Source organism: Salmo salar, chromosome 07 (genome assembly GCF_965601325.2).
Source record: "Salmo salar chromosome 07, fSalSal1, whole genome shotgun sequence".
Classification (NCBI taxonomy): Eukaryota; Metazoa; Chordata; class Actinopteri; order Salmoniformes; family Salmonidae; genus Salmo; species Salmo salar.
Window position 1 is genome coordinate 46,541,881 of NC_138297.1, and position 25,620 is coordinate 46,567,500.

The following is a 25,620-nucleotide window of genomic DNA, read 5'->3' on the forward strand; positions in this document are numbered from 1 at the left end:
CGTATAAGCAGAAATACAGTACATTATATTGGTCAGCAAAACAGACCGTACATTGACTTTGAAAACATCTAAATGTTGATGTCAAAAGAAGACAACCAGTCTTATATAAGTATTTTAATAGGACAATGATTTATTCTATTTACTCATAGACACTGCACCGGACTAAACAATTGAATTGTATTTTTTTAATATCTTTTCAATAATTCATATACAGTATTTTTGTCAACACAAGCTGTAACAGATCAAAAGTAATCGTCATATAATCATCCTTTTAATTTCTTCAATTTACATAATCTCATGTACAAGACCTAAGTACACTCCTTCACCCCTAAAAGTTTTTCACTTAGGCATGGAAACTGAAAGACAGAGGCTGTGTCCCAAATGGCACCCTACTCCCTATATAGGGCACTACTTTTGACCAGAGTCCTATGTGCCCTGATCAAAAGTAGTGCACTCTATAGGGAGTAGGGTACTATTTGGGATGCATCCAGAGACAACGCCTGTCCTTGTGCAACACTAAACCCAAAGTTCTCCATCAAACGCATGCATTTTCTCTTAGAAAAATATTAAGCCGGTTCTTAAAATGCGGTGGAGCAGAAGGCTAACTAAAATAAGATACTAGAACCTTCGGTGAAAATTATTTTTAAAAACGACTAAACCATGATGATTTTTACTACACCAAAGAACAATTTACAGCACATGTGTACTAGCAACAGTTGTAATTCTTTTTTTCTTTTTACATGAACAAAAAAAGACTGATTTTCAAATTCATTTGATATTTTAAAAAATATGTATTTGTGTTTCTCTATTGTCTCCCTCCCACTCCCTCTGCTCTCTGATACAAAGCATATCTTTACCAACAAACAAAAAAATTGTTGCATATGTCACATCATAGTCAAGCAGTGATGGTGAAGTGGACAGGTTTGGGGGCAGGTGGTGGGAAAGAGGCAGGGGTTGGAGCAGGGGGTGTGGCATTCGCTTCAGCAGTCTCAAGAGCCACGTTCAGTCCACCAACGTCAGCCATCTTGGAAAACGTAAAAGCGGAAAAGAAAAATATCCATCGTCATCGGAAATGACAAGTTCTCGATAAAACCTCCCGAGATCTCACAGCCGAGAAATAGAATATCGTTAAATCAGCTCACTGGATATTAAAGTGTCATTCAATGCATTTGCATTGATTTTGTTGTACTGATTTGGAATGGTTACAGGATTCCATCCCCGCCAAGCGCTGAGAGTGTTCTAGCTACGATGATAGCTGAGCCCTGTCAGTCACGACAAGATAGAATTATCATAGAGCGTCAGCTCAATAAACACTTTCAGTCAATCATGTTTGGTAAACTGGTACAGGAGCTTTCTTTACACTTTGAATTTCATTTTCCATACCAAACCCCCATTTGGTGATAAAGTATGGAGGCTTGTGTGGTACAAATCAGGAACAAAACAAACTTCATACTGTCTGTAGCAAACCAACATGCACTTCAAATGAACAGAGACCTTCAAAATAAAAGTCTAATCACAGTTTTATCCTCATATTCAGAAGAAAATCATCTTTGTATCAAAATGGAATGGACTCAAATATCTGTGTGTTCATATAAGACTTCTTCTATTCCCCTCAGTCAATCTGCTTTAGCATGTCCACGCTGCATAAAACAAGACAAAACACAACATTGGATTTTGGATAAACTCATCGATATATCTATAAAAACCTCAATAAACCCTCAATAAAAGAAACAATAAACCCATTTCGAGGTCAGGCATCATGTGGGTGCTGCTTTGAACGATAAACCACGACAAATGAAGTAGTCAACTCTGGTTGAGAGAGAAGGATAGTTTCAAAATGGCATCAAAGGTATTCAGTATTCACAATGGCCATTCGGTTAGAGAGGACAGGACGGACAGGAGAGGATCAATCATGTCTTTCATACGAGTAGGTACATAAGTAAGTCAGCTCTGAGAGAAAGGGAGAGTGTGATATGCTAGATCACCAATATATACAGCACACACACTGAGGACTCAACCCTTATTGCTCATGCTAATGTCACACATACACATACAGGTGAGAGCAATGGGGTCATACGCACACACACACACACACACACACACACACACAAAGCCCTCCCCCACTCACAGTAGCCCTCCCTAAACAATTGATTCCCATTCAAAATCCTATTTTCCCTAACTCCTTACCCTTAACCCTAACCTTAACACTGACTTGCAATATACAGACAGAGCATAAAGTTGCAATAGGCCTGCTCAACCCAAGGTTTAATACCAGCACAAACAGAAACACTCTTAAACCAAACCTTAACCTGAACCCTAACCCTAAATGTAAACCTAACCCTAAACCTAACCCCTAAAATAGCCTTTTTCCTTGTGGGGACCGGCAAAATGTTTCCACTTGTCCGAATGTTCCTTGTTTTACTATCCTTGTGAGGACTTCTGTTCCCCACCAGAATAGTAAAACTAAAAACACACATACACAGGCACACACAAAACATAACCCTAACCCCAAACCCTAAACATAACCATTAAGCCTAAAATAGCATTTTAGCAAATTCAGGACATGAAAAAAGTCCTGACTTTTCAAAAATGTCCTTGTTTTCCTACCTTATCAGGCCATTCTGGTGAATTGTTAGGACATTGCGATCCTGATAAGGTTGGAAACCATGTACAGTCACACGCACACACTTTTCAATACTTTTTGGGGAGTACAAATGTATTACAATTCAAAATACTATTTTCCCTAACCCCTAACCTAACCCTAAGCCTTAACCAGAGTATGTGAGTGGAGTTGAGCGGTAGGAAATCCCGCTCACTGCTCATGGAGTTGTGCTTGCACACAGCTCCACGCCCTTTCCAACCGCTCCCATAAAAAATGCTCCTCTGTCACCGGAAAAGAAAAATGCTGCTCCAAATTCGCACCATTCATTAAAATCAAAACTTAGCCAACAACTATCTATTTTTGTGACTACCTGGACCTACTAATTGGTTTTGAAGTATTGAAACCAAACCATATGATTTGAATGAAAAGTATTATAATAAAAACGCAACGGTGAATGTAAGAAGTGCTCATCATTTCAAATAGACTATATGTCACATTAAACAGCATATAAACCAGTGTTGTGTTCGAGACAACCTAAAGCGAGATCGAGTCAAGACCAAGACCAGGAGGGTGACAAGGGGTCCGAGACCGAGTCAAGACCGAGATAAGAGCGTCTGCTAAATGACGTAAATGTAAATGTAAATGAGACCAGAAAAATGTGAGATCATGATTGCAATTTTGTCAAATCAACACCATAAGAAGAGTTCAAAATGTCCAGTATTTCTGGGTTCATATTTCAGAACAACATGTGGATTCTTTAGACATTCAGAATAGTGAAGAAATGCATGTTGAGGAAAATAGAGACATATTACTAACCCAAACACAGTGGGGAACAATGCCTTCAGACAAGTGCTAAGGATTTATAAAATAATTATTATAATAATATAATAACAATGATAATCATATTATTTTCAATGATGTTCTGATTTAATCTATTTCGTTTTTGTTGAAAAGGAAAGGGTTAACACTGAAGAGAAAAAGATCCAATCAGGATTTTCTTTGCTGGTCTCTGGGGAGATGAATCTAGCTAGCTAAGTCAGTCCTTGGCTATCAGAATCTAGATAAATGCATCCACCATTCAACTGTATTAGGGCAAGATTTTGGAGTGACAGTGGAATCAACCAATCACATTTTGACTTAATAGTTGGGACCGTTTTTTCCAAAATGTATGGAAACTTTTGCCTTCTTGACGGCCCAACAGGTCACTACGCAATAGCGAGCAGTAGTTTTCCCACGGTCTAGCTAGGTAGCATTTGTTGTCGGCTAGTTTGCAGCAGTTGTTATCAATTAATAGACACTGCAGTAAATAAAACCGAATGAAAACATCTGTCTTGTCCAGGACTGGAGTCTACACACCGGTGAGCTATAGCCAATCAGAGCTACAGTAAGCCTTTTAACAAGCCATTTTCCACACGGGCCTGCCATCATTCACTTTGAACTGGACTGTGTGTTTACCGGCAGATGCAACAGCGCGACATTATATCATTAGAACGCATTCGCAAAAGCCACAAAACTGTAGTCTCCTCGTCCTTCTGCAGCTTGCCTGCCAATGCATGCTTGTCCCAACCAAGTACCCAAGCTAAGTGGTTAAAGTTGGCTAACTTGCTAGCTAGCTACTTCTAGACACAAATGAGAGAATACCTCACTCTGACCATTTTACTCAATGTAGCAGAGCTGGTTAGGCTGTTTACATGTTATCTAGAGTGTTCTTCACTAACTATTACTTTTTTTGTCTACGTTTACTGACACTGGTCATATTCAGCGGGTGTTGCACATTCGTAAATTCATCGGTTGTTTTCCACTCTGGCACACTCAGACGAGAGTGCTCTTAAATTGGAGGAGATAGCCAGAGTGAATTTGCAAACGCAAGAGATACAGTTGAAGTCGGAAGTTTACATACACTTAGGTCGGAGTCATTAACTTCTGACTTCAACTGTATGCTAACTGGATAACACTCGTTCAAGTTCTTGCTAGCTAACCAAATGACACATGCATCTCTAGCTATGTATAGCCACCGAAAAACAATACGAGGGGAAAAAGTCACTCATTATATTAATCATGCATTGAACCGCATCCATCTATTCTGCCAACAAGGCCTTAGAGTACGTCATGGAACGTTGAGTCAAATGTAAACTATTTCAAATCTCTTAGAAAGTTGGTTTTGTAGCATAAACTGGGAATTTTCTATTTTTGACTGATATTATGATTGTCTGTATGTTTTATATCTGCAAAGTAGTTAAAACCCTGTCATTTCCACTGCCATCGGTGCTAAACGTGAAATATTTTTTTGCAACTGGAGGAAATAGTTGTACATTTTGATTGGGAAATGCTTAATGGTTGTGTTTTGTATTCGTATGATTGGGACCTACTGGCTTATTATGTCCGAGTTTAAGGGCTGCTTATCCTTTATCACCATGCTGTGTGTGACTGCTGTCTTTCCATCAGCCCTAAGCAGTGGTGTAGTAGGTATACTCACATTTTGCTAAAAAGTTCCCAAACGGCCCACCCAGCGAAGGAATGACAACCTGTGTTTTATAGATTTTTCAGATTTTCACTCTCAAAATTTGAAAAAATACAAAAATGTAATGGCCTAAATTCACAACAATGCTTAAATTACATCAATCTGATTGGATGAGCCTGTGGACCTGGCTCCCCAGTAGGTGGTTCTGTCCACCCAGGCCCATCCATGTCTATGCCCCTGATGCAAGCAGCACATGATAATTGCGCATCAAAAATTGCCTACAAACCAACACTTGTGATTGTGTTGGCTACATTGTGCATGATGTCTGTATTGTACCACATAATTGATACATCGTGTACCTCCACTACACTACTTTGTTATGCACCAGTAGGGATTAAGCAGTCAGTATACGCAATGCCCACTGAAAAAAAGTGGGTACACGGCTTATACCTGCGAATAGCTTGGTATTACGGTTGCTGTCCTTTCAGAATCACGAACCTGTCACACACCGAAGGCCTATAGGTTCGCCACTGCGCAAACATGTCTATAATAGATATAAAGTCTGTTAACATACTGTATTAATGTTTCAAGAAAGGAGTGTATATTTGGCCTGGCGAAGCAGTTTTATGCGCTGATTGAATTTAAACTGATATTATTTGTTTTTTTACTTCGCTGGTCTCGGCTGGTCTCTGGAGAAATTTGAGTCCTCACTGTCCTAGACCGAGTCAAGACAGAATACAAATGTACCCGACACCGAGACAAGACCAAGACAGTCAATATGTGGTCTCGAGACCGGACTTGAGACTCGAGTACTACAACACTGATAAACACTCGAAATAGATCAGGAGCCAGACAGGGAGCCTAAGAAGGAACGGAAATGAAGTACTTAGGCTATATTATTCCAATTATTTCAAGGCTATAGGCTACAAAGAATTGCATTGTGAAGCATTTGCGAATGCGACACACTAGGCTGGTAGGAAGTCAGGAACATTAAGCGCTCAACATTTTGTTGTATTAAACCATTATAGTCTATAAATTGCGCATATCGGCTGTGACTTAGAATTAAATACAAATTAAACCAAAAATGACAGTTTAGCCAGAGTCTGTGCCTTCAGGGTCAGGTGCCTGGATAACAGGCCAGCAGCGGAGAATATCCTATCTGCGCTTCAGAGCCACTATGGATGTTAAACACCCTTTTGGCCACTCTTGCTAGGCTGGGCAGTTTTTTTTTTCCGTTTTTTTTTTCATAGGTAGGCCAAGGTAGACAGTTGTGTAAAGTACTTAAGAAGTTTTTGGGGGTATCTGTACTTTACCTTACAATTTCTATTTTTGACAACTTTCACTTTTACGAAAGACAATCAGGTACTTTTTAATCCATACATTTTCCCTGACACCCAAAGGTGCTCACTATATTTGTAATGCCGAGCAGGACAGGACTTTTACTCACTGATGACAATACGGTACTTTCCCACCACTGCCTAAAGGTTTTTAGGCAAAATAACCCAACCAAAACGAAAAGCTCCTTGAAAGTTGGAATATGCCAGGCCTATTGGGACAAAATCAAGTATGGTCTATTGTACCGATAATCAAGCAAAAATGAAGGAAACTTTTAAGAGATCTGATTTCTAGTTTATAAATACTTTGCTACAATGACACAATTAGCTACCCACACTTTCCTTTCTTTTAGCATGTGCACGTCATAAGTACACAATCATACTTTCGGGATATGTGTCTTTTCAGATTCCACAATGATTCTTTATTTGTGGACACATCACTGCACACTACATCACTGCACTCCCTCTTTTGCTCTAGGCCGTTGTTTTTGTAAGTCACCTTGATTTTGCAGCTGCCAGTAGCTAAAGAAAGGGGCTATAGCAGCACACAAGTAGACTAAACATGCATGCTTACCCGGGCATGCCCTGGGCTTGTGAAATGAGCGCTACTGGAGCAAAATTGGAGCGGGCAAGAAGGATGACGCTCCAGTCAAATTGAGCACGCTCCGCTACTCGCTACGCTCCAGCTCCGTTCCACTTCACTCGCATACTCTGCCCTTAACCTAACCTTAACCCTAACCTTAACCACAAACCTCTAACCCTAAACCTTAACTCCTAACCCTAACCTTAAACGTAATCCTAACCTTAACCCCAAACCATAAACCTAACCCTTAAGCCTAAAATAGAATTTTAACAAATTCAGTCCTGACTTTTCAAACATTTTCTAGTTTTCTTACCATGTCAGGACATTTTGGTGACTTGTCCGGACATTCTGGTCCTGATAAGGTAGGAAAATATGTACACACACATAGCACACACAGTGCATACACCCCCTTGCTCTCCTTTTTGTCAAAATATTTTAAATTACTTTTTCTTTTCTCTCCTACTCCACACATTTCAGAACATGGCAAATACACATCTGCTTTAGTCAAACTCACGGCCTTAACAAACAATAAAAACCAATACAAATTCCACCTCCCCCATTTCGGTTTTAAGACATCACATTTAAAGACACACAATATAGAAAAAATAGTAATGGTAAGTTTTCCCTTGAAGAGTGTTTGGAAGGAGTAGCTGCAGTTAGTTAGTTAGCTAGCCAGGTGGCTAAACGCTCTCCATTTGTGTGTCCGTTGTAAGGCGCCAATCTCAGTCGCCAAGGCAACGCAGTCTCTCCCCCACCAAAAAATCCAAGGCGGAGCTTTGTGTTGCAGCTTTACACTGCAACTTTATTTCACCACAAGAGCAGACGTGCAGTAGCTACGTGTAGGAAAACAAAAAGGGTCCTGCAGCCTAAACTGTCCCCCTTAACCACCACACCACACCTCCCCTTACCCTCCTGCAAACACGTTCTCTGATTGGAGCAGGGAAGGGTCTCTCTTCTCTATCTCTCTCTATCGCTCTCTCCGTGTTAGGGTTGCCATGGTGATGTGGTGGTGGTGGGGGGGGGGGCGAGGGGCCTAGAGGGCGGACACTCTGACGATGTTGGCTTGTGAGTAGTCAGGGGAGGAGGCAGAGCCGTCGTCCTCGGGCGTGGTGACGGGCGGCGTGGGCAGCGTGATAACGGCTGCCGTGATGTAGGGCTGCTTGCAGTTCAGAGGCACCGTCTCCTCAAACTTAGCGTTCAGACTGGAGCGACTGGAGATGAGGTGGGGGGGAAGAGAGAAGAAGAAGAAGAAGTAAGGTGAAATAGACAGGGAAAGAGAGGATGGCCAGCCAGAGAGAAAGTGGTCCAGTGTTTAGTAACACAGAGAGATAAGACAACTGTCCATTCCATGGCCAGCGTTCCCAGACCAGACCAGTCGGACCACACATACACCGACACCATGTCACAGCTGGACATAGCCAGCATACCAACACACTGACTCACCATGGGAAGAGACTGGCACAGTGTGTGTGTGTGTGTGTGTGTGTGTGTGTGTGTGTGTGTGTGTGTGTGTGTGTGTGTGTGTGTGTGTGTGTGTGTGCGATGCTGCCATAGCAACCACTATGAATGCATATTTGTGTGTATATTATGTGGTCTATGAATATGTATTAAGTATGTGTGTGTGTGTGCGTGTGTGTGTGCGTGTGTGTGTGCGTGTGTGTGTGCGTGTGTGTGTGCGTGTGTGTGTGTGTGTGTGTGTGTGTGTGTGTTTGTACCTGTTGTCGATCGGTCCTTCATTCTATTCGTTAATGTGTGTATGTGTGTGTATACAGTGTGTGTGTTTGTATACTGTTTAGTTTAGTTTATTAGGATCCCCATTAGATACTGCAGATGTAGCAGCTACTCTTCCTGGGGTCCAGATAAAACATACATACATACATACATACATACATACCTACATACATACATACATACATACATACATACATACATACATACATACATACATACATACATACATACATACATACATACATACATACATACATACATACACATACATCACCAAGTATAGAACAGTTCTAGACAAGAACATTAAATACAAATAAATAAATACGTAAATAAAATAAATAATATGAAACTATGAGTTTTAGATGGATTTAAGGCCAATTTATTGTTAATTACCCATTCTGATACTGACTGTAATGCCCTGCTAAGAGTCTCAGTGAGCTCGCTCGTTGTAGGTGCTGATGTGTAGCGTGTGCAATCATCAGCATACATAGTACTTTTAGCTTCTTGTAAAACAAGTGGGAAATCATTTGGGAAAATAGAGAAGATACTGTTCATGTGTGGGTACACTGCATGTATGTCTGTACCTGTTAGTGATGGGTCTCTCTCTGATGTGGATGGTGCTCAGCTCCTGGATGCTGTTCCTATGCCCTCCAGTCATGTTGGAGTTGGGCACGTTGAAGCTCTTCCTCTTGTTGCGTCGCGAGCAGCACGACAGGCCTTGGGAGGAGGAGCCAGAGGAGAGGGAGGGGGAGTGAGGCGGGTGCTTCACCATGTGAACCTCCAGTAGGCTGGTCTCAAACGTTTGCTCATCCACAAACTCATGATTCTAAGAGAGTGGGGGAGGATGGAATGAGAGAGAGAGATAGAGACCACACATGTTACTTTTGTGGACAAGGATCGAGACAAAACACAAGTGCAGACTACGGCATCCATATTAGGAGTTTTGCCTGACATCTGACGACTTCCTAATATGGATACCGTACTATACTCTTCTAATCACATTTTATCGGTCACATACATGTGGTTAGTAGATTGCGGGTGTAGCGAAATGCTCATACTCTTAATTCATGGCTTCTGCTTCTTCATGAACATAGATAACAGCAGTGGATATGTCTCCTATTCTCCACCACAGTCATTTGTAAAGCATTGTTCTTACCGTGGTCTTCTCCAGGCAGTGCAATAGGTGATTGTGGTGCGTATCGAACATGGGGTTGGCCTTGCACACCAGCGCCTGGCCTGCTGCCTTTGATGCCTTTTGGGCACAAAAACAAAGATGGACGCATATTAACACTTTAAACAGACTACAAAACATGTCCTTCCACGGGGTAGACAGCGGACCAACCAACCAGAGCAGGAGACAGAGAGGGACGGAGCTAATGCTCTCACAACGTTACTGCAACCTTCTGCTGTGGCACAGGAACATTATGAGAACATTAGGGTCTGTCCATCTCCATTGACCTCCCCCCTCCAAGCTCAATGTCCTCTCATGGGTTTTGATTAATCACTCAATGGTTCAAACTCAGCCTTTCAACAACAACAAAAACATTTCAACACGTCTGTTGTTGATGTGTATACTGGTAAGCCTATTTGTCCTGATGTTTGTGTCTGTCTTTCTGTTTTTCTGTTGGTCAGTCAAGCCTCATTTGACCCACGAGAGCCACCGTAGCCTTTCCATACCGGGCCGGATTCAATGAGACGCAGAGGAATGAACCAAGGAGAATGTCTATAAAATCCTGTTCTTCGGACATGTCGAATTTGGAACTCAGAACTTGGAACTTATGTGTGGGACACCGTCCTCCAATAAGCTTCACTTTGCGTCACTTTGACTCCGCCCCCGCATGTGGCGTCGGTCGCTGGCTGATGACATGCATCTCATTCCTCCATGTGATGGCGATCCATGACGCGTTCTGATGATGTCATACCCATAGCCTTGCTAAAACGTGGGCAATCCAAAATGCACGTGAGAAAAAAAATAAACACATGGAAATGAAATAGCAGATAAAGGAGAAGAAGAAGAAGAAGATGAAGAGCAGAGAAGTAGAGATGAGGGTGGTTGCAGAGAGACCCGTTTCACCATTCGAAGGTGACGGGAGGCAGTTCTCTTCCCCCCACCCCCACCTTGTGGCTAAGCCTCATGGATTGGATGCACTGACACCGGTGAGGAGCGGTAGTATGAACCACAGCCATTCACCCCCAGTTCCATTAGTTGGCACCAGAGCCCCAGTGCAGTCTTGGTGGGGGTGAGAGAGAGAATAAGAGAGAGAGAGAGTGGTGGTGGTCGAGGGTGAAAAGTGACGTTAGAGAGGTGGGACACCATGGAAGACGTAACAGCTCTGAATGAGAGAGAGGGGAACGGGGCGTCCCCTTGTCCCCATCCCCCAATCGGGTTTTCAGCATGCACTAACCGGCATCTCACGGACCCCCCCCCCCACCAAAATAAAAAATAAAATAAAATAGAAAAAAATTTAAATCAAAAGAACACCACTCGGATCCACGGTTACCTCGTCGATGAGGTCACTCAGCAGCCCGTTGCTTTTATACTGCAAATAAGCGTTAGTCCCTCCACTCTTCCTCGCGGTAATTCTACCAAGCTTGGTTTTCTGTTTGTGAACAAAACCACACGTGCATTTAGCCTGCCACTGAATGTGTGCGTGAGTGAGTGTGAGTGTGAGAGTGTGTGTGAGTGTGTGTGTAAATGAGTGTGAGTGAGTGAGTGTGTGAGCATAAAAAACAGAAAGCCATACCACTTTTGCACGCCTCTAGAAACAGCGGAGAGACCCATTGCTCTTGAAAGACTATAAATATGTTCTCCAGTAATACATGTAAATTCCAAGTCTGTAAATCCCACTATCTGACAGTGGCTAGATGAAAACCATGTATTGCAGCTGTATTCATCTAAGGCCACTCTCTTTTATGGTGAATGTTGGTGAATAAAATAACTTGGTGTCCACTATGCACAGACAGGCACATGCATGCACCAGCATTGCCCCCTTATCTGAGATATCTACTGCAGCCCTCATCCTCCACATACAACACCCGTTCTGCCAGTCACATTCTGTTAAAGGTCCCCAGAGCACACACATCCCTGGGTCGCTCCTCTTTTTCAGTTCGCTGCAGCTAGCGACTGGAACGAGCTGCAACAAACACTCAAACTGGACAGTTTTATCTCCACCTCTTCATTCAAAGACTCAGTCTTGGACACTCTTCCTGACAGTTGTGGCTGCTTTGCGTGATATATATTTTAATTTCATAAAATTAAAAAAAATTCAAATATCCCAGCCCCTGTCCCCGCAGGAGGCTTTTTGCCTTTTGGTAGACAGTCATTGTAAATAAGAATTTGTTCTTATCTGACTTGCCTAGTTAAATAAAGGTTAAATAAAATGAAATAGAGCAACACACAGCAAGGTTCAGTAGCACACACACAAGCTATCCCTGTATCTCTGTCTAACATCCATGTTTCCAGTCAAACCCCAGAGCTCAGTCATCATCCCTCTGAAATGGAAAAACAGATTGTTGTTCTTGGGAGGGAGCTACTTACTGGATGCTCAACAGGGGCAAGAGTTATCTTCCTTCTCTCCCTCTCCCTCTCTCTCTCTCATTCTCTCCTTCCCTCTCTCCCACCATTCTCTCTCTCTCGCTCCCTATCTTTCCACCCCTTTCCTCGTCTGTCTGTCTGTCTGTCTGTCTGTCTGTCTGTCTGTCTGTCTGTCTGTCTGTCTGTCTGTCTGTCTGTCTGTCTGTCTGTCTGTCTGTCTGTCTGTCTGTCTGTCTGTCTGTCTGTCTGTCTGTCTGTCTGTCTGTCTGTCTGTCTGTCTGTCTGTCTGTCTGTCTGTCTGTCTGTCTGTCTGTCTGTCTGTCTGTCTGTCTCCTGTGTGGATTTAGTGTTCTAATTTAAAGTCCCACTCCAGTCTACTTTTCACATCATTTAACACCTGATTTACTTAACAAAAGGCACATCTCAATAAGTGGTCCAGGTAAGTCACGACACAAGTGTGTGTGTCGGGGGGGGGGGGGGGGAGCTTTCATCGTTTGTTACTATTGTTCCTCAAGCAAGAGGGGAGGTCCATGACATCACAAAGTCATCATCAGACCAATTCCTTGAAGTTTGCAGTTGTGTCTAAAAAACACTATTTTGCTCAAAACACTTTTTTTTTACCCTTTAGTGCGTACACTTTTACTGTATTCATACTTGGGATATAGCTTTTCAAAAGGAAAAGTAATAAAATCACTGGAGGACGTCTTTAACAGTGAGGGAGTAACCGTGAATTATCATGTAATATGATATGTGTGCATTGTGTAGCCCACTCCTTTTCACATAGAGACGTCTCTGTGTTGCTCTAATTATTGATGTGGAAGTCGGGGTGGTCCCGTATGGCCCATTACGGTTAATATATCACAGGAAGGACACACACACACACACACACACACACACACACACACACACACACACACACACACAAAAACACAAAAGCCTGGTAATCTTCCATGTGCTCTCCAACACACTCTGTCCCCCCCCCAACAACTCACTCTCTGCTGTTTCCATCTCTGCTGGAGTGTGTGTACAGTATATATCTGTGCATAGCAGCATGTTTGCGAGTTCCATTCCATTCTCGGGACACACACAGACATCGCTTACAGCGAGTGATTTTTCTCTCTGGGTCATTGCCGCAACCACATACAGCTCTGTTGGACCCTTCCAGGTCAGGGTTCATGACCTTTATGGCCCAAGACCTATGGTGTCACGGCAGGCGTGAGGGTGGGACATTGTTGGGTACCTTTTGGGCGCGTCTCTTGTCTGCCCGCTGGCTCTGGTGGTAAATGCGGCTGAAGTTGGACACGATGACGGGCACAGGCAGGGCGATGACCAACACACCGCTCAGAGAACAGACAGAACCAACGATCTTCCCTACAATGGTCTTAGGAACCATGTCTCCATATCTGTACAGAGAAAAAAAGAGAGAGAGACATAGAGAGAGAGAGAGAGAGAGAGAGAGAGAGAGAGAGAGAGAGAGAGAAAGTTAGAGAGAAATAGAGAGAGAAATATATATAGAGAGAAAGAGAGAGTGAGGGAGAGAGAAAGAGAGAGAGAAAAATAGAAAGAGAGAGAGAAATATAGAGAAATAGAGAGAGAAGGAGAGAGGGAAGCAACACTGTGAGCATATAGGACCCATCGTCAATCAGAAGACCAACACACTTACTCAACATTGAGTGTGTCATTTTAGAGAACATTCAACCATTTCCTAGTAGGCCATTCACTGTCTTGTCATGGTCATCTTTACCATGCACAGATTATAATGGGTAACCCCAGATACAGTACACTATACAACCACTTGAAGGCACTAGAGAGCCATGGAGCACCCACCCCTGGCCAGCACATTATACATGATGGAAGATACTGTAGATATTAAATGTTATGATTATGACTTATTTTATGTTTGCTGTAGTGTTGGCATATAATGCATTACCCCGTGGTAAATACTTTTAGGACATTTCTAAGCGGAAAACTTCTGAAAAGGAAGAACCCAGTTTATTTAAAAGTCCAAAAGGACACAGAAAATGCCAAGCACAAACCATCTCTCTGGTGAACGGTCTCTTGGCCTAGTTTATTTTCTGCTATATCATCCTCCCTTTCCCCTCCTCCCTCTTTATTCCCCCCTCTTTAAAAACATGTCTCATTCATTATTGGACACCACCACAATCCCCCCCTTTCCTTTTCACCCTCTCATCCAGCCTATTCCCCCTCGCTGTACTCCCATCGTTAGACACAGGGAAGCCCGAGTGGGAACACAAAGTACCGGAGTGTTTCTTTTGGAAGTGCTGGAATGTTCTTCAGATCGAGCCTAATGACAGAGTAGCACATTCACAAACAAACAGAGAGCCTCTAAACCATCTGTAGGCTAACGTGGATAGAGCTATATCATAGCACTGAGTGTGTTTTTCTTTCTCCGCCTTTCTCCCTCTTTCTCACCCCAGAGCTGTTAAAATGTGCTTAGTTAGGGATTTGGGTGAAGGTTTTGGCCTCTAGATACTGGGCTGCACTCACAAATGCTAACTAACGAACATGCACACACAGACACACACACACACATATACACACATACACGCAGCTGCAGTTGCGCACGCTCGCAGGCACACTCACACACACACACACACACACACACACACACACACACACACACACACACACACACACACACACACACACACACACACACACACACACACACACACACACACACACACACACACACACTCCTCTGCATGGCCCTCCAGAAGCCCTCTCTGTCAGTAAATGGGGTTTCATCAGTCTCAGGGGTTTCAGTAAATCCCACCACCGTCTGTCTGCCCTCCGCTCAGTGAGTCAGCCCACCGATTTACAACCACGGCAACCCCTGAAACCATGGCAACACACCCTCACAGCCGGACCTGGAGATCTTCAATACACACAGAGATTCCTGTTTGATGAGTGATGTGATTACCGCACGATCCTGAGGGTCAGTGTCGGCTGCTTTGGATATGAGTTTGAATATGAGTTTGTAAGAGCAGTATACAGTTGAAGTCGGAACTTTACATACACCTTAGACAAATACATTTAAACTCAGTCTTTCACAATTCCTGACATTTAATCCTATTAAAAATTCCCTGTCTTAGGTCAGTTAGGATCACCACTATATTTTAAGAATGCGAAATGTCAGAATAATAGTAGAGAGACAGCTCCTGACAAAACTGGTGTAACCGAGTCAGGTTTGTAGGCCTCCTTGCTCGCACACACTTTTTCAGTTCTGACCACAAATTTTCTATAGGGTTGAGGTCAGGGCTTTGTGATGGCCACTCCAATACCTTGACTTTGTTGTCCTTAAGCCATTTTGCCACAACTTTGGAAGTATGCTTGGGGTCATTGTCCATTTGGAAGACCCATTTGCGAGCAAGCTTTAACTTCCTGACTGATGTCTTGAGATGTCGCTTCAATATATCCACATAATTTTCCTACCTCATGATGCCATCTATTTTGTGAAGTACACCAGTCCCTCCTGCAGCAAAGCACTCCCACAACATGATGCTGCCACCCCGTGCTTCACGGTTGGGATGGTGTTCTTCGGCTTGCAAGCCTTCCCCTTTTTCTCCCAAACATAACGACGGTCATTATGGCCAAACAGGGCATTTCTCCAAAAAGTACGATCTTTGTCCCCATCTGCAGTTGCAAACCATAGTCTGGCTTTTTTATGCCAGTTTTGGAGCAGTGGCTTCTTCCTTGCTGAGTAGCCTTTCAGGTTATGTCTATATAGGACTCGTTTTACTGTGGATATAGATACTTTTGTACCTGTTTCCTCCAGCATCTTCACAAGGTCCTTTGCTGTTGTTCTGGGATTGATTTGCACTTTTCACACTAAAAGTACGTTCATCTCTAGGAGAAAGAACACGTCTCCTTCCTGAGCGGTATGACAGCTGTGTGGTCCTATGGTGTTTATACTTGCGTTCTATTGTTTGTACAGATGAACGTGGTACCTTCAGGTGTTTGGAAATTGCTGCCAAGGATGAACCAGACTTGTGGAGGTCTACAATTTGTTTTCTGAGGTCTTGGCTGATTTCTTTTGATTTTCCCATGATTTCAAGCAAAGAGGCACTGAGTTTGAAGGTAGGCCTTGAAATACATCCACAGGTACACCTCCAATTTACATTTTAGTCATTTAGCAGACGCTCTTATCCAGAGCAACTTACAGTAGTGAATACATACATTTCAATTTCATTTCATGCTTTTTAAAATATTTATTTTTTGTATTGGCCCCCCGTGGGAATCAAACCCACAACCCTGGCATTGCACACACCATGCTGGCATTGCAAACACCATGCTCTACCAACTGTCACAAAAAGAGCCGTGTTGAATAGACCAAACTGCAGCGGGAATATGGATGCTCATGTTTTAATTCAAAAAAGGAGTAACGCATCCACTGGAAAACAATATACACGACAGGAACAGTTTTGCAGGCACACAACACGCAGTGCAAAAACAACTACCCACGAAAACCAAACAAACACACACCTACTTATGGGACTCCCAATCAGAGGCAACTAGAAACACCTGCCTCCAATTGAGAGTCCAGCACCCAAAACTACACATAGAAAAACAAACCTAGAACCTATACCAAACTAATACACCCCACTACACCACACACAAAACCCCATAATACAAAACAAATATACCTCTGCCACGTCCTGACCAAATATAATATAAATAATACCTAAATATTGGTCAGGACGTGACACCAACTGAGCCACAGGGAAGACCTGGGATGTCAATTAGCCTAACAGAAGCTTCTAAAACCATGACAACATTTTCTGGAATTTTCCAAGCTGTTTAAAGGCATAGTTAACTTAGTGTATGTAAACTTCTAACCCACTGGAATTGTGATACAGTGAATTATAAGTGAAATAATCTGTCTGTAAATAATTGCTGGAAAAATTACTTGTGTCATACACAAAGTAGATGTCCTAACTGATTTGCCAAAACGATGGTTTGTTAACAAGAAATTGTGGAGTGGTTGAAAAGCAAGTTTTAATTAATAACTCCAACCTAAGTGTATGTAAACTTCTGACTTCAACTGTATGAGCTCAAAGTGTGGTTCGATCCCTCCAATTGTCCCACCTCCTTAAGGTATGAATTTGAATAGGAGTATATAGTAGGCCTACTCCCCCTTCAGATACAAGTTGGAGTTTAGATATGAGTTTTAGATATGCATATTAGATATGGGTATGAGTTTATAACACCCTTATTTTAATCATATCTGTAACTGTTAGAGTATGAGCTTTAGATACGAGTCTGGTATGAGTTTTAGATACGAGTCTGGTATGAGTTTTAGACATGAGCATGGATATGAGTTAATTTTAGATATGTGTTATTCGGTATATGGGTATGAGTTTTAGATATGAGTTATTGGGTATATGGGTATGAGTTTTAGATATGAGTTATTGGGTATATGGGTATGAGTTTTAGATATGGGTAGGAGTTTTACATATGAGTAATTGGGTATATGGGTATGACTTTTAGATATGAGTAATTGGGTATATGGGTATGAGTTTTAGATATTAGTTATTGGGTATATGGGTATGGCTTTTAGATATGAGTAATTGGGTATATGGGTATGGCTTTTAGATATGAGTAATTGGGTATATGGGTATGGCTTTTAGATATGAGTAATTGGGTATATGGGTATGGCTTTTAGATATGAGTAATTGCGTATATGGGTATGGCTTTTAGATATGAGTAATTGGGTATATGGGTATGGCTTTTAGATATGAGTAATTGGGTATATGGGTATGGCTTTTAGATATGAGTAATTGGGTATATGGGTATGGCTTTTAGATATGAGTAATTAGGTATATGGGTATGACTTTTAGATATGAGTAATTGGGTATATGGGTATGACTTTTAGATATGAGTAATTGGGTATATGGGTATGACTTTTAGATATGAGTAATTGGGTATATGGGTATGACTTTTAGATATGAGTAATTGGGTGTATGTATCTCTGTATGACTTTTAGATATGAGTTCTATTACAAGTGTATCTCCTTGTGAATGTAATTTAATTACCAAGAAGAGCTGCAGGGCTCATCTACTCAGCACATGAAAGACTGTACCATAATTACACACATACAAAGGAGTAAGATTCTCCCATTACGTTACTGTAATTAACCATGAAGAGAGATAGAAGAAGGGGGGGAGGAGGGGAGATGGAAAGGAAGAGAGAGAGGGAGGGTAATGGAGAGAGAGAGGGAGAGGTAGAGAGAAAGAGAGAGCGGGATAGGGGATACCTAGTTAGTTGCACAACTGAATGCATTCAACTGAAATATGTCTCCCGCATTTAACTTAACCCTCTGAATCAGAGAGGTGCGGGGGTCTGCCTTAAATGATGTCATCGGCGCTCAGGGAGCAGTTGTTGTTGGGGGTTAACTGCCTTGCTCAAGGGCTCTCCCAACGCTAGAGAGGGAGAGCGAGATAAAGAGGGATGGAAAGAGAGGGGTATAGATAGAGAGAGAGGGGAGAGGGACGGAGATATATACTGAATACAGTATATATATATATATATACTGCTCAAAAAAATAAAGGGAACACTAAAATAACACATCCTAGATCTGAATGAATGAAATAATCTTATTAAATACTTTTTTCTTTACATAGTTGAATGTGCTGACAACAAAATCACACAAAAATAATCAATGGAAATCCAATTTATCAACCCATGGAGGTCTGGATTTGGAGTCACACTCAAAATGAAAGTGGAAAACCACACTACAGGCTGATCCAACTTTGATGTAATGTCCTTAAAACAAGTCAAAATGAGGCTCAGTAGTGTGTGTGGCCTCCACGTGCCTGTATGACCTCCCTACAACGCCTGGGCATGCTCCTGATGAGGTGGCGGATGGTCTCCTGAGGGATCTCCTCCCAGACCTGGACTAAAGCATCCGCCAACTCCTGGACAGTCTGTGGTGCAACATGCTGTTGGTGGATGGAGCGAGACATAATGTCCCAGATGTGCTCAATTGGATTCAGGTCTGGGGAACGGGCGGGCCAGTCCATAGCATCAATGCCTTCCTCTTGCAGGAACTGCTGACACACTCCAGCCACATGAGGTCTAGCATTGTTTGCATTAGGAGGAACCCAGGGCCAACCGCACCAGCATATGGTCTCACAAGGGGTCTGAGGATCTCATCTCGGTACCTAATGGCAGTCAGGCTACCTCTGGCGAGCACATGGAGGGCTGTGCGACCCCCCAAAGAAATGCCACCCACACCATGACTGACCCACCGCCAAACCGGTCATGCTGGAGGATGTTGCAGGCAGCAGAACGTTCTCCACGGCGTCTCCAGACTGTCACGTCTGTCACATGTGCTCAGTGTGAACCTGCTTCATCTGTGAAGAGCACAGGGCGCCAGTGGCGAATTTGCCAATCTTGGTGTTCTCTGGCAAATGCCAAACGTCCTGCACGGTGTTGGGCTGTAAGCACAACCCCCACCTGTGGACGTCGGGCCCTCATACCACCCTCATGGAGTCTGTTTCTGACCGTTTGAGCAGACACATGCACATTTGTGGCCTGCTGGAGGTCATTTTGCAGGGCTCTGGCAGTGCTCCTCCTGCTCCTCCTTGCACAAAGGCAGAGGTAGCGGTCCTGCTGCTGGGTTGTTTCCCTCCTATGGCCTCCTCCACGTCTCCTGATGTACTGGCCTGTCTCCTGGTAGTGCCTCCATGCTCTGGACACTACGCTGACAGACATAGCAAACCTTCTTGCCACAGCTCGCATTGATGTGCCATCCTGGATGAGCTGCACTACCTGAGCCACTTGTGTGGGTTGTAGACTCCGTCTCATGCTACCACTAGAGTGAAAGCACCGGCAGCATTCAAAAGTGACCAAAACATCAGCCAGGAAGCATAAGAACTGAGAAGTGGTCTGTGGTCACCACCTGCCGAACCACTCCTTTATTGGGGGTGTCTTGCTAATTGCCTATAATTTCCACCTGTTGTCTATTCCATTTGCACAACAGCATGTGAAATGTATTGTCAATCAGTGTTGCTTCCTAAGTGGACAGTTTGATTTCACAGAAGTGTGATTGACTTGGAGTTACATTGTGTTGTTTAAGTGTTCCCTTTATTTTTTTGAGCAGTGTATATTTATAGAGAGAGAGAGGGAGAGAGAAAGAGAGAGAGACTGGAGGGCAGAAGATAGGGAGGCATAAATAGAGGAGAGAGCCGACAGCATGGGTACTGTCTGTGTCTGTAACCCCCCGTCCCTCTTGTCAAGGTGCCACAGTTGTCTTGGACATCCAGAACAGACCGCAGTAGCAGTGTCCTTCCCCTCCCTCCTCCTTCTCTCACCCCTCCTCCATCTCTCTTCCTCCTGTGTCTGTACTAAGGTAGCATCCCTCCTGTTTTCTGGCAGCTTGCCATGCCTTTATAAGGACCACTAGGATTTGTCCTATCCTTACCACACAATGTATTCTTTAGAGAGACCTCCACCACTCCAGAACACAAGAACTACAGAGGACATGATCGGAGCCAGACAAAGGCCCCTGCCTAAGGTCTAATATGGGCTAATTAGATGTGTATCCATTCTGAATGTGTATCAGCCGCCCACTCTGTGATAACATAGCTTTGTACATAATGAATGACTAATGCTTGATTACCTGCTTACAATGAGTCCCCGCTTCTCTGCTCCTCTGCTCTAAGCTCAATGGATGAATCAGATAGGTTCGATATTACAGTGCTGTGTGTGTGTGTGTGTGTGTGTGTGTGTGTGTGTGTGTGTGTGTGTGTGTGTGTGTGTGTGTGTGTGTGTGTGTGTGTGTGTGTGTGTGTGTGTGTGTGTGTGTGTGTGTGTGTGTGTGTGTGTGTGTGTGTGTTGGCTCTAATCTCCCCCCTCTCTCTGTTCGCTGTCTCTGCTCACTGTCTCTCTGCTCTCTGTCTCTCTCTGCTCTCTGTCTCTCTCTGTTCCCGGTCTCTCTCTGTTCCCGGTCTCTCTCTGTTCCCGGTCTCTCTCTGTTCCCGGTCTCTCTCTGCTCTCTGTCTCTCTCTGTTCCCTGTCTCTCTCTGCTCTCTGTCTCTCTCTGTTCCCGGTCTCTCTCTGTTCCCGGTCTCTCTCTGTTCCCGGTCTCTCTCTGCTCTCTGTCTCTCTCTGTTCCCTGTCTCTCTCTGCTCTCTGTCTCTCTCTGTTCCCTGTCTCTCTCTGCTCTCTGTCTCTCTCTGCTCTCTGTGTCTCTCTGTTCCCTGTCTCTCTCTGCTCTCTGTGTCTCTCTGTTCCCTGTCTCTCTCTGCTCTCTGTGTCTCTCTGTTCCCTGTCTCTCTCTGCTCTCTGTGTCTCTCTGCTCTCTGTCTCTCTCTGCTCTCTGTGTCTCTCTGTTCCCTGTCTCTCTCTGCTCTCTGTGTCTCTCTGTTCCCTGTCTCTCTCTGCTCTCTGTGTCTCTCTGTTCCCTGTCTCTCTCTGCTCTCTGTGTCTCTCTGTTCCCTGTCTCTCTCTGCTCTCTGTGTCTCTCTGTTCCCTGTCTCTCTCTGCTCTCTGTCTCTCTCTGTTCCCTGTCTCTCTCTGCTCTCTGTCTCTCTCTGCTCTCTGTGTCTCTCTGTTCCCTGTCTCTCTCTGCTCTCTGTGTCTCTCTGTTCCCTGTCTCTCTCTGCTCTCTGTCTCTCTCTGTTCCCTGTCTCTCTCTGCTCTCTGTGTCTCTCTGTTCCCTGTCTCTCTCTGTTCCCTGTCTCTCTCTGTTCCCTGTCTCTCTCTGCTCTCTGTGTCTCTCTGTTCCCTGTCTCTCTCTGTTCCCTGTCTCTCTCTGTTCCCTGTCTCTCTCTGTTCCCTGTCTCTCTCTGCTCTCTGTGTCTCTCTGTTCCCTGTCTCTCTCTGCTCTCTGTGTCTCTCTGTTCCCTGTCTCTCTCTGTTCCCTGTCTCTCTCTGTTCCCTGTCTCTCTCTGCTCTCTGTGTCTCTCTGTTCCCTGTCTCTCTCTGTTCCCTGTCTCTCTCTGTTCCCTGTCTCTCTCTGTTCCCTGTCTCTCTCTGCTCTCTGTCTCTCTCTGCTCTCTGTCTCTCTCTGCTCTCTGTCTCTCTCTGTTCCCTGTCTCTCTCTGTTCCCTGTCTCTCTCCGCTCCCCGTCTCTCTCTGTTCCCTGTCTCTCTCCGCTCCCCGTCTCTCTCTGCTCTCTGTCTCTCTCTGCTCTCTGTCTCTGTTCCCTGTTTCTTTCCGCTCTCTGTCTCTCTGTTCCCTGTCTCTCTCTGTTCCCTGTCTCTCTCCGCTCCCCGTCTCGCTCCGCTCCCCGTCTCTCTCCGCTCCCCGTCTCTCTCCACTCCCCGTCTCTCTCTGTTCCCTGTCTCTCTCTGTTCCCTGTCTCTCTCTGTTCCCTGTCTCTCTCTGTTCCCTGTCTCTCTCTGTTCCCTGTCTCTCTCTGCTCTCTGTCTCTCTCTGTTCCCTGTCTCTCTCTGTTCCCTGTCTCTCTCTGTTCCCTGTCTCTCTCTGTTCCCCGTCTCTCTCTGCTCTCTGTTCCCTGTCTCTCTCTGCTCTCTGTCTCTCTCTGTTCCCTGTCTCTCTCTGTTCCCTGTCTCTCTCTGTTCCCTGTCTCTCTCTGTTCCCCGTCTCTCTCTGCCGCAATTCAATATGACAGTGTGCCAATTAACCCCGCAACCCTGGCGGTTTTAACGACAGTGCAGTGACAAGTAGACAGGCGGATGGGCGGACAGACAGCCACGCTAACACAGGGGTGACGGATCAGCGCTGCGCTGGCTGCCGCGCCAGAGGACAGGCTCTAGCCCTTTACCGTTTTCAACCAACAAAAGCTGTTTACTGACTGAGAGGACAGAGGAGAGAGGATTAGAGGAAAGGAGAAATGGACGACAAGGGGGAGGTGAATGGGACTGGACTGGCTGTGCGCGTGGTGGTGCTTTAATGAGGTAAACACAAAGGAAAACACAGAAAGGTGACCACGCGCACTCTAGTGAAGGGCACTGTCACATTGCGTATGACTCAGAGAAGATAGAGGTAAAGTGTATGAAATTAGAAGAGGTGGACTAATGAGCACACACACACACACACACACACACACACACACACACACACACACACACACACACACACACACACACACACACACACACACACACACACACACACACACACACACACACACACACAAAGGCAAGGTCAAGAGTAATCTCCTTCCATTTTCTTGAGTGGTGGGTCGAGGGTGCAGCTCAAGGTTTAGGGCAGAGACGAGGGAGATCGCTCAATGACCCTAAGTTTGCCTGTCACCTTGCCGACCGCACCCCCATTACCCACCAATCAGGAAACGAAACAGGTCATCAAAATATGCCCAATAATGCCCCTGAGAGCTCTCTGAAATACGACTAGACACAGACTCCAAAGTTAGCTCCCTGTCTCTACAAGGATGGAGTGAGAGAGAGAGAGAGAGAGAGGGAGAAAGAGAGAGAGAGAGAGGGAACAGTCGTAAGCAGAAATCAAGGAGAGACAACGACAAACACACTTCCTGTATAGACTAATCCTGGAGCTCAAGTCTCAAACACCTACCTCATCAACGCCTCCACAACACTACCCACAACTCTCCTCCTATCCTCTCCCCAACCTCTCTCTTCATCTCCTCTCGTCTCTTCCCCTCTCCTCTCCACTTGTATGTTTCATGCTCTCTCCTCTCCTCCCTGTAACAGTGTGAGGGTGATTTTGCTCTATTTTCTGTGAAAGGCAAATTTAATCCTTCCATTGTTTTATGCAGCTGCACTCTGTTTGATGCTTTTACAGCTGTTATCATATTACGTCTGACCAGTGCAGGACCTTGGCTGACCCACATGTTTTCAGCCCCATCTTTTCCCACTGATTGTCGTACAGTTAAGAGTCTATAGCCAGTTAATAGGAGTGGTGCTGGAGTGTTTGAAGATGAAGCTGAATTGAGAGAGAGAGAGAGAGAGAGAGAGAGAGATGGAGTGGCCCTAACGATGATAGCCCTTACGATGAGAGCCCTATTCAAAGCATGCTCAGTCAGAAAGAGTTCAGGCCCAGAAAAGTGACCGTTGCATTTAAGTAATTACACTTAGATACACTGGCACTCAGTCTCTCTATCTCTCTTTTTTTTCTCTCCCTCTCAGTCTTGCTCTCTCTTTCTCTTGCTTTTTTTTTAACGTAAGTGGCCTTACTTAATACAAAAGAGAGAGAAAAGTAGAGAAAATGACTGCAAGAACAAGTCACCCTGGAGTCAGATGTTAAAGGTGTAGTGGGATCTGTGACAGTCAGAGAGAGTGTGTCGGCTTCACCCAGGGGTCAGGGAGAGAGAAAAAAAAGGGGTGGTTTCTAATTTAGTCGGCTTTATTGGGCAACCAAGCTACTGCAAAATGTAGTTAAATTACTAGTTGAATTACGTGCAGTGCGACTACTCCCCAACACTGAGCAAAACGCAGGTAGGCAAACTATGTTGACGGGTAAATAGAAAAGTTGAAGAATGAAGAGACAGACAGACAGACAACCTATGGACAGACAAGGAGACATGGCGGGTCCCTTGACTATGCGGTATAGGGTAAAGTGCTGACCAGTATCTGTCATTGTCACTACCCCTGTCACTGCCACTACTCTCCTGTTTGTGCTGACAGAGGACACACACACTTACACACACCTGTCTCTGGAGACCTGGCCGGTCAATACAGTGTGTGTGTGTGTGTGCGTGCGTGCGCACGTGCGTGCGTGGTCAAACATGGAGATCTCCCCTAGACGTATTCAGAAAGGAGTCCTTGCCGATCTTAAAGTCAACATGACCTTTCTCTCTGAACCAAAGACAGGGCTGGAAACGACTACCGAATCAGTCTATGCATTAAAACTCCCTGCATCCACCACACAATTACCTTACAAAGAAGCACATGAATAGAAGCCAGTGAGTAGAACGTTAGTCTTAGTTCACAGTGACAGCACAATGCCTGTTACTATGCGCTCAGTTCGGAAGACCAAAGAATCAGTCCCGTGTTAGACACACACACACACACACACACACTCACACTCTCACCACACACACACACACACACACACACACGCCCTGCCGAGGAGGTGCTAAAATGAACATGTCCATTCTCCTTCATTTGCTGCTCTATCAGACATGCTCTCTAGTACTGCAGTGTCTCTACGTAGTAACAGTGCTGGGTCTCCATATTATACAGAGATGATATTAGGCCTAGTCATTGCGTTTGGGAAGCCAGAGGGAGCTGTAACACAGAGACATTACCTATGCAGCAGACAACGTAAACCGTGAATCACCGTGTATTATCTCATTAGAATCTGTGCAAATGCAATCTGGGCTGTGTCACACTGAGAACGTCTGTGTGTATCACATTCTATTGAATATGAGGTGCTGGTGCCATAGCCTTGTGTGGATGTTAGCATGTG

The 25,620-nt window shown here is 44.3% G+C and overlaps 1 protein-coding gene across 2 annotated transcripts in view; it reads right to left on the minus strand.

Annotated features, from left to right (window-relative positions):
* Positions 1-170: 170 nt before the first annotated feature.
* Positions 171-25,620, minus strand: part of LOC106609300 (A-type voltage-gated potassium channel KCND2) — a 164,392-nt gene continuing 138,942 nt past the window's right edge. Inside the window, exons 3-7 of one of the 2 annotated variants that reach the window (XM_014207964.3) lie at positions 13,487-13,649; positions 11,213-11,311; positions 9,868-9,963; positions 9,296-9,537; positions 171-8,191 (exon numbers count right to left, since the gene is read on the minus strand). In XM_014207964.3, the coding sequence (XP_014063439.1) occupies positions 8,014-8,191; positions 9,296-9,537; positions 9,868-9,963; positions 11,213-11,311; positions 13,487-13,649 (778 nt within the window). In that variant the 3' untranslated portion in view covers positions 171-8,013. The remainder of the gene's footprint in view (positions 8,192-9,295; positions 9,538-9,867; positions 9,964-11,212; positions 11,312-13,486; positions 13,650-25,620) is intronic. The other variant, XM_014207965.3, reaches the window with a different exon arrangement.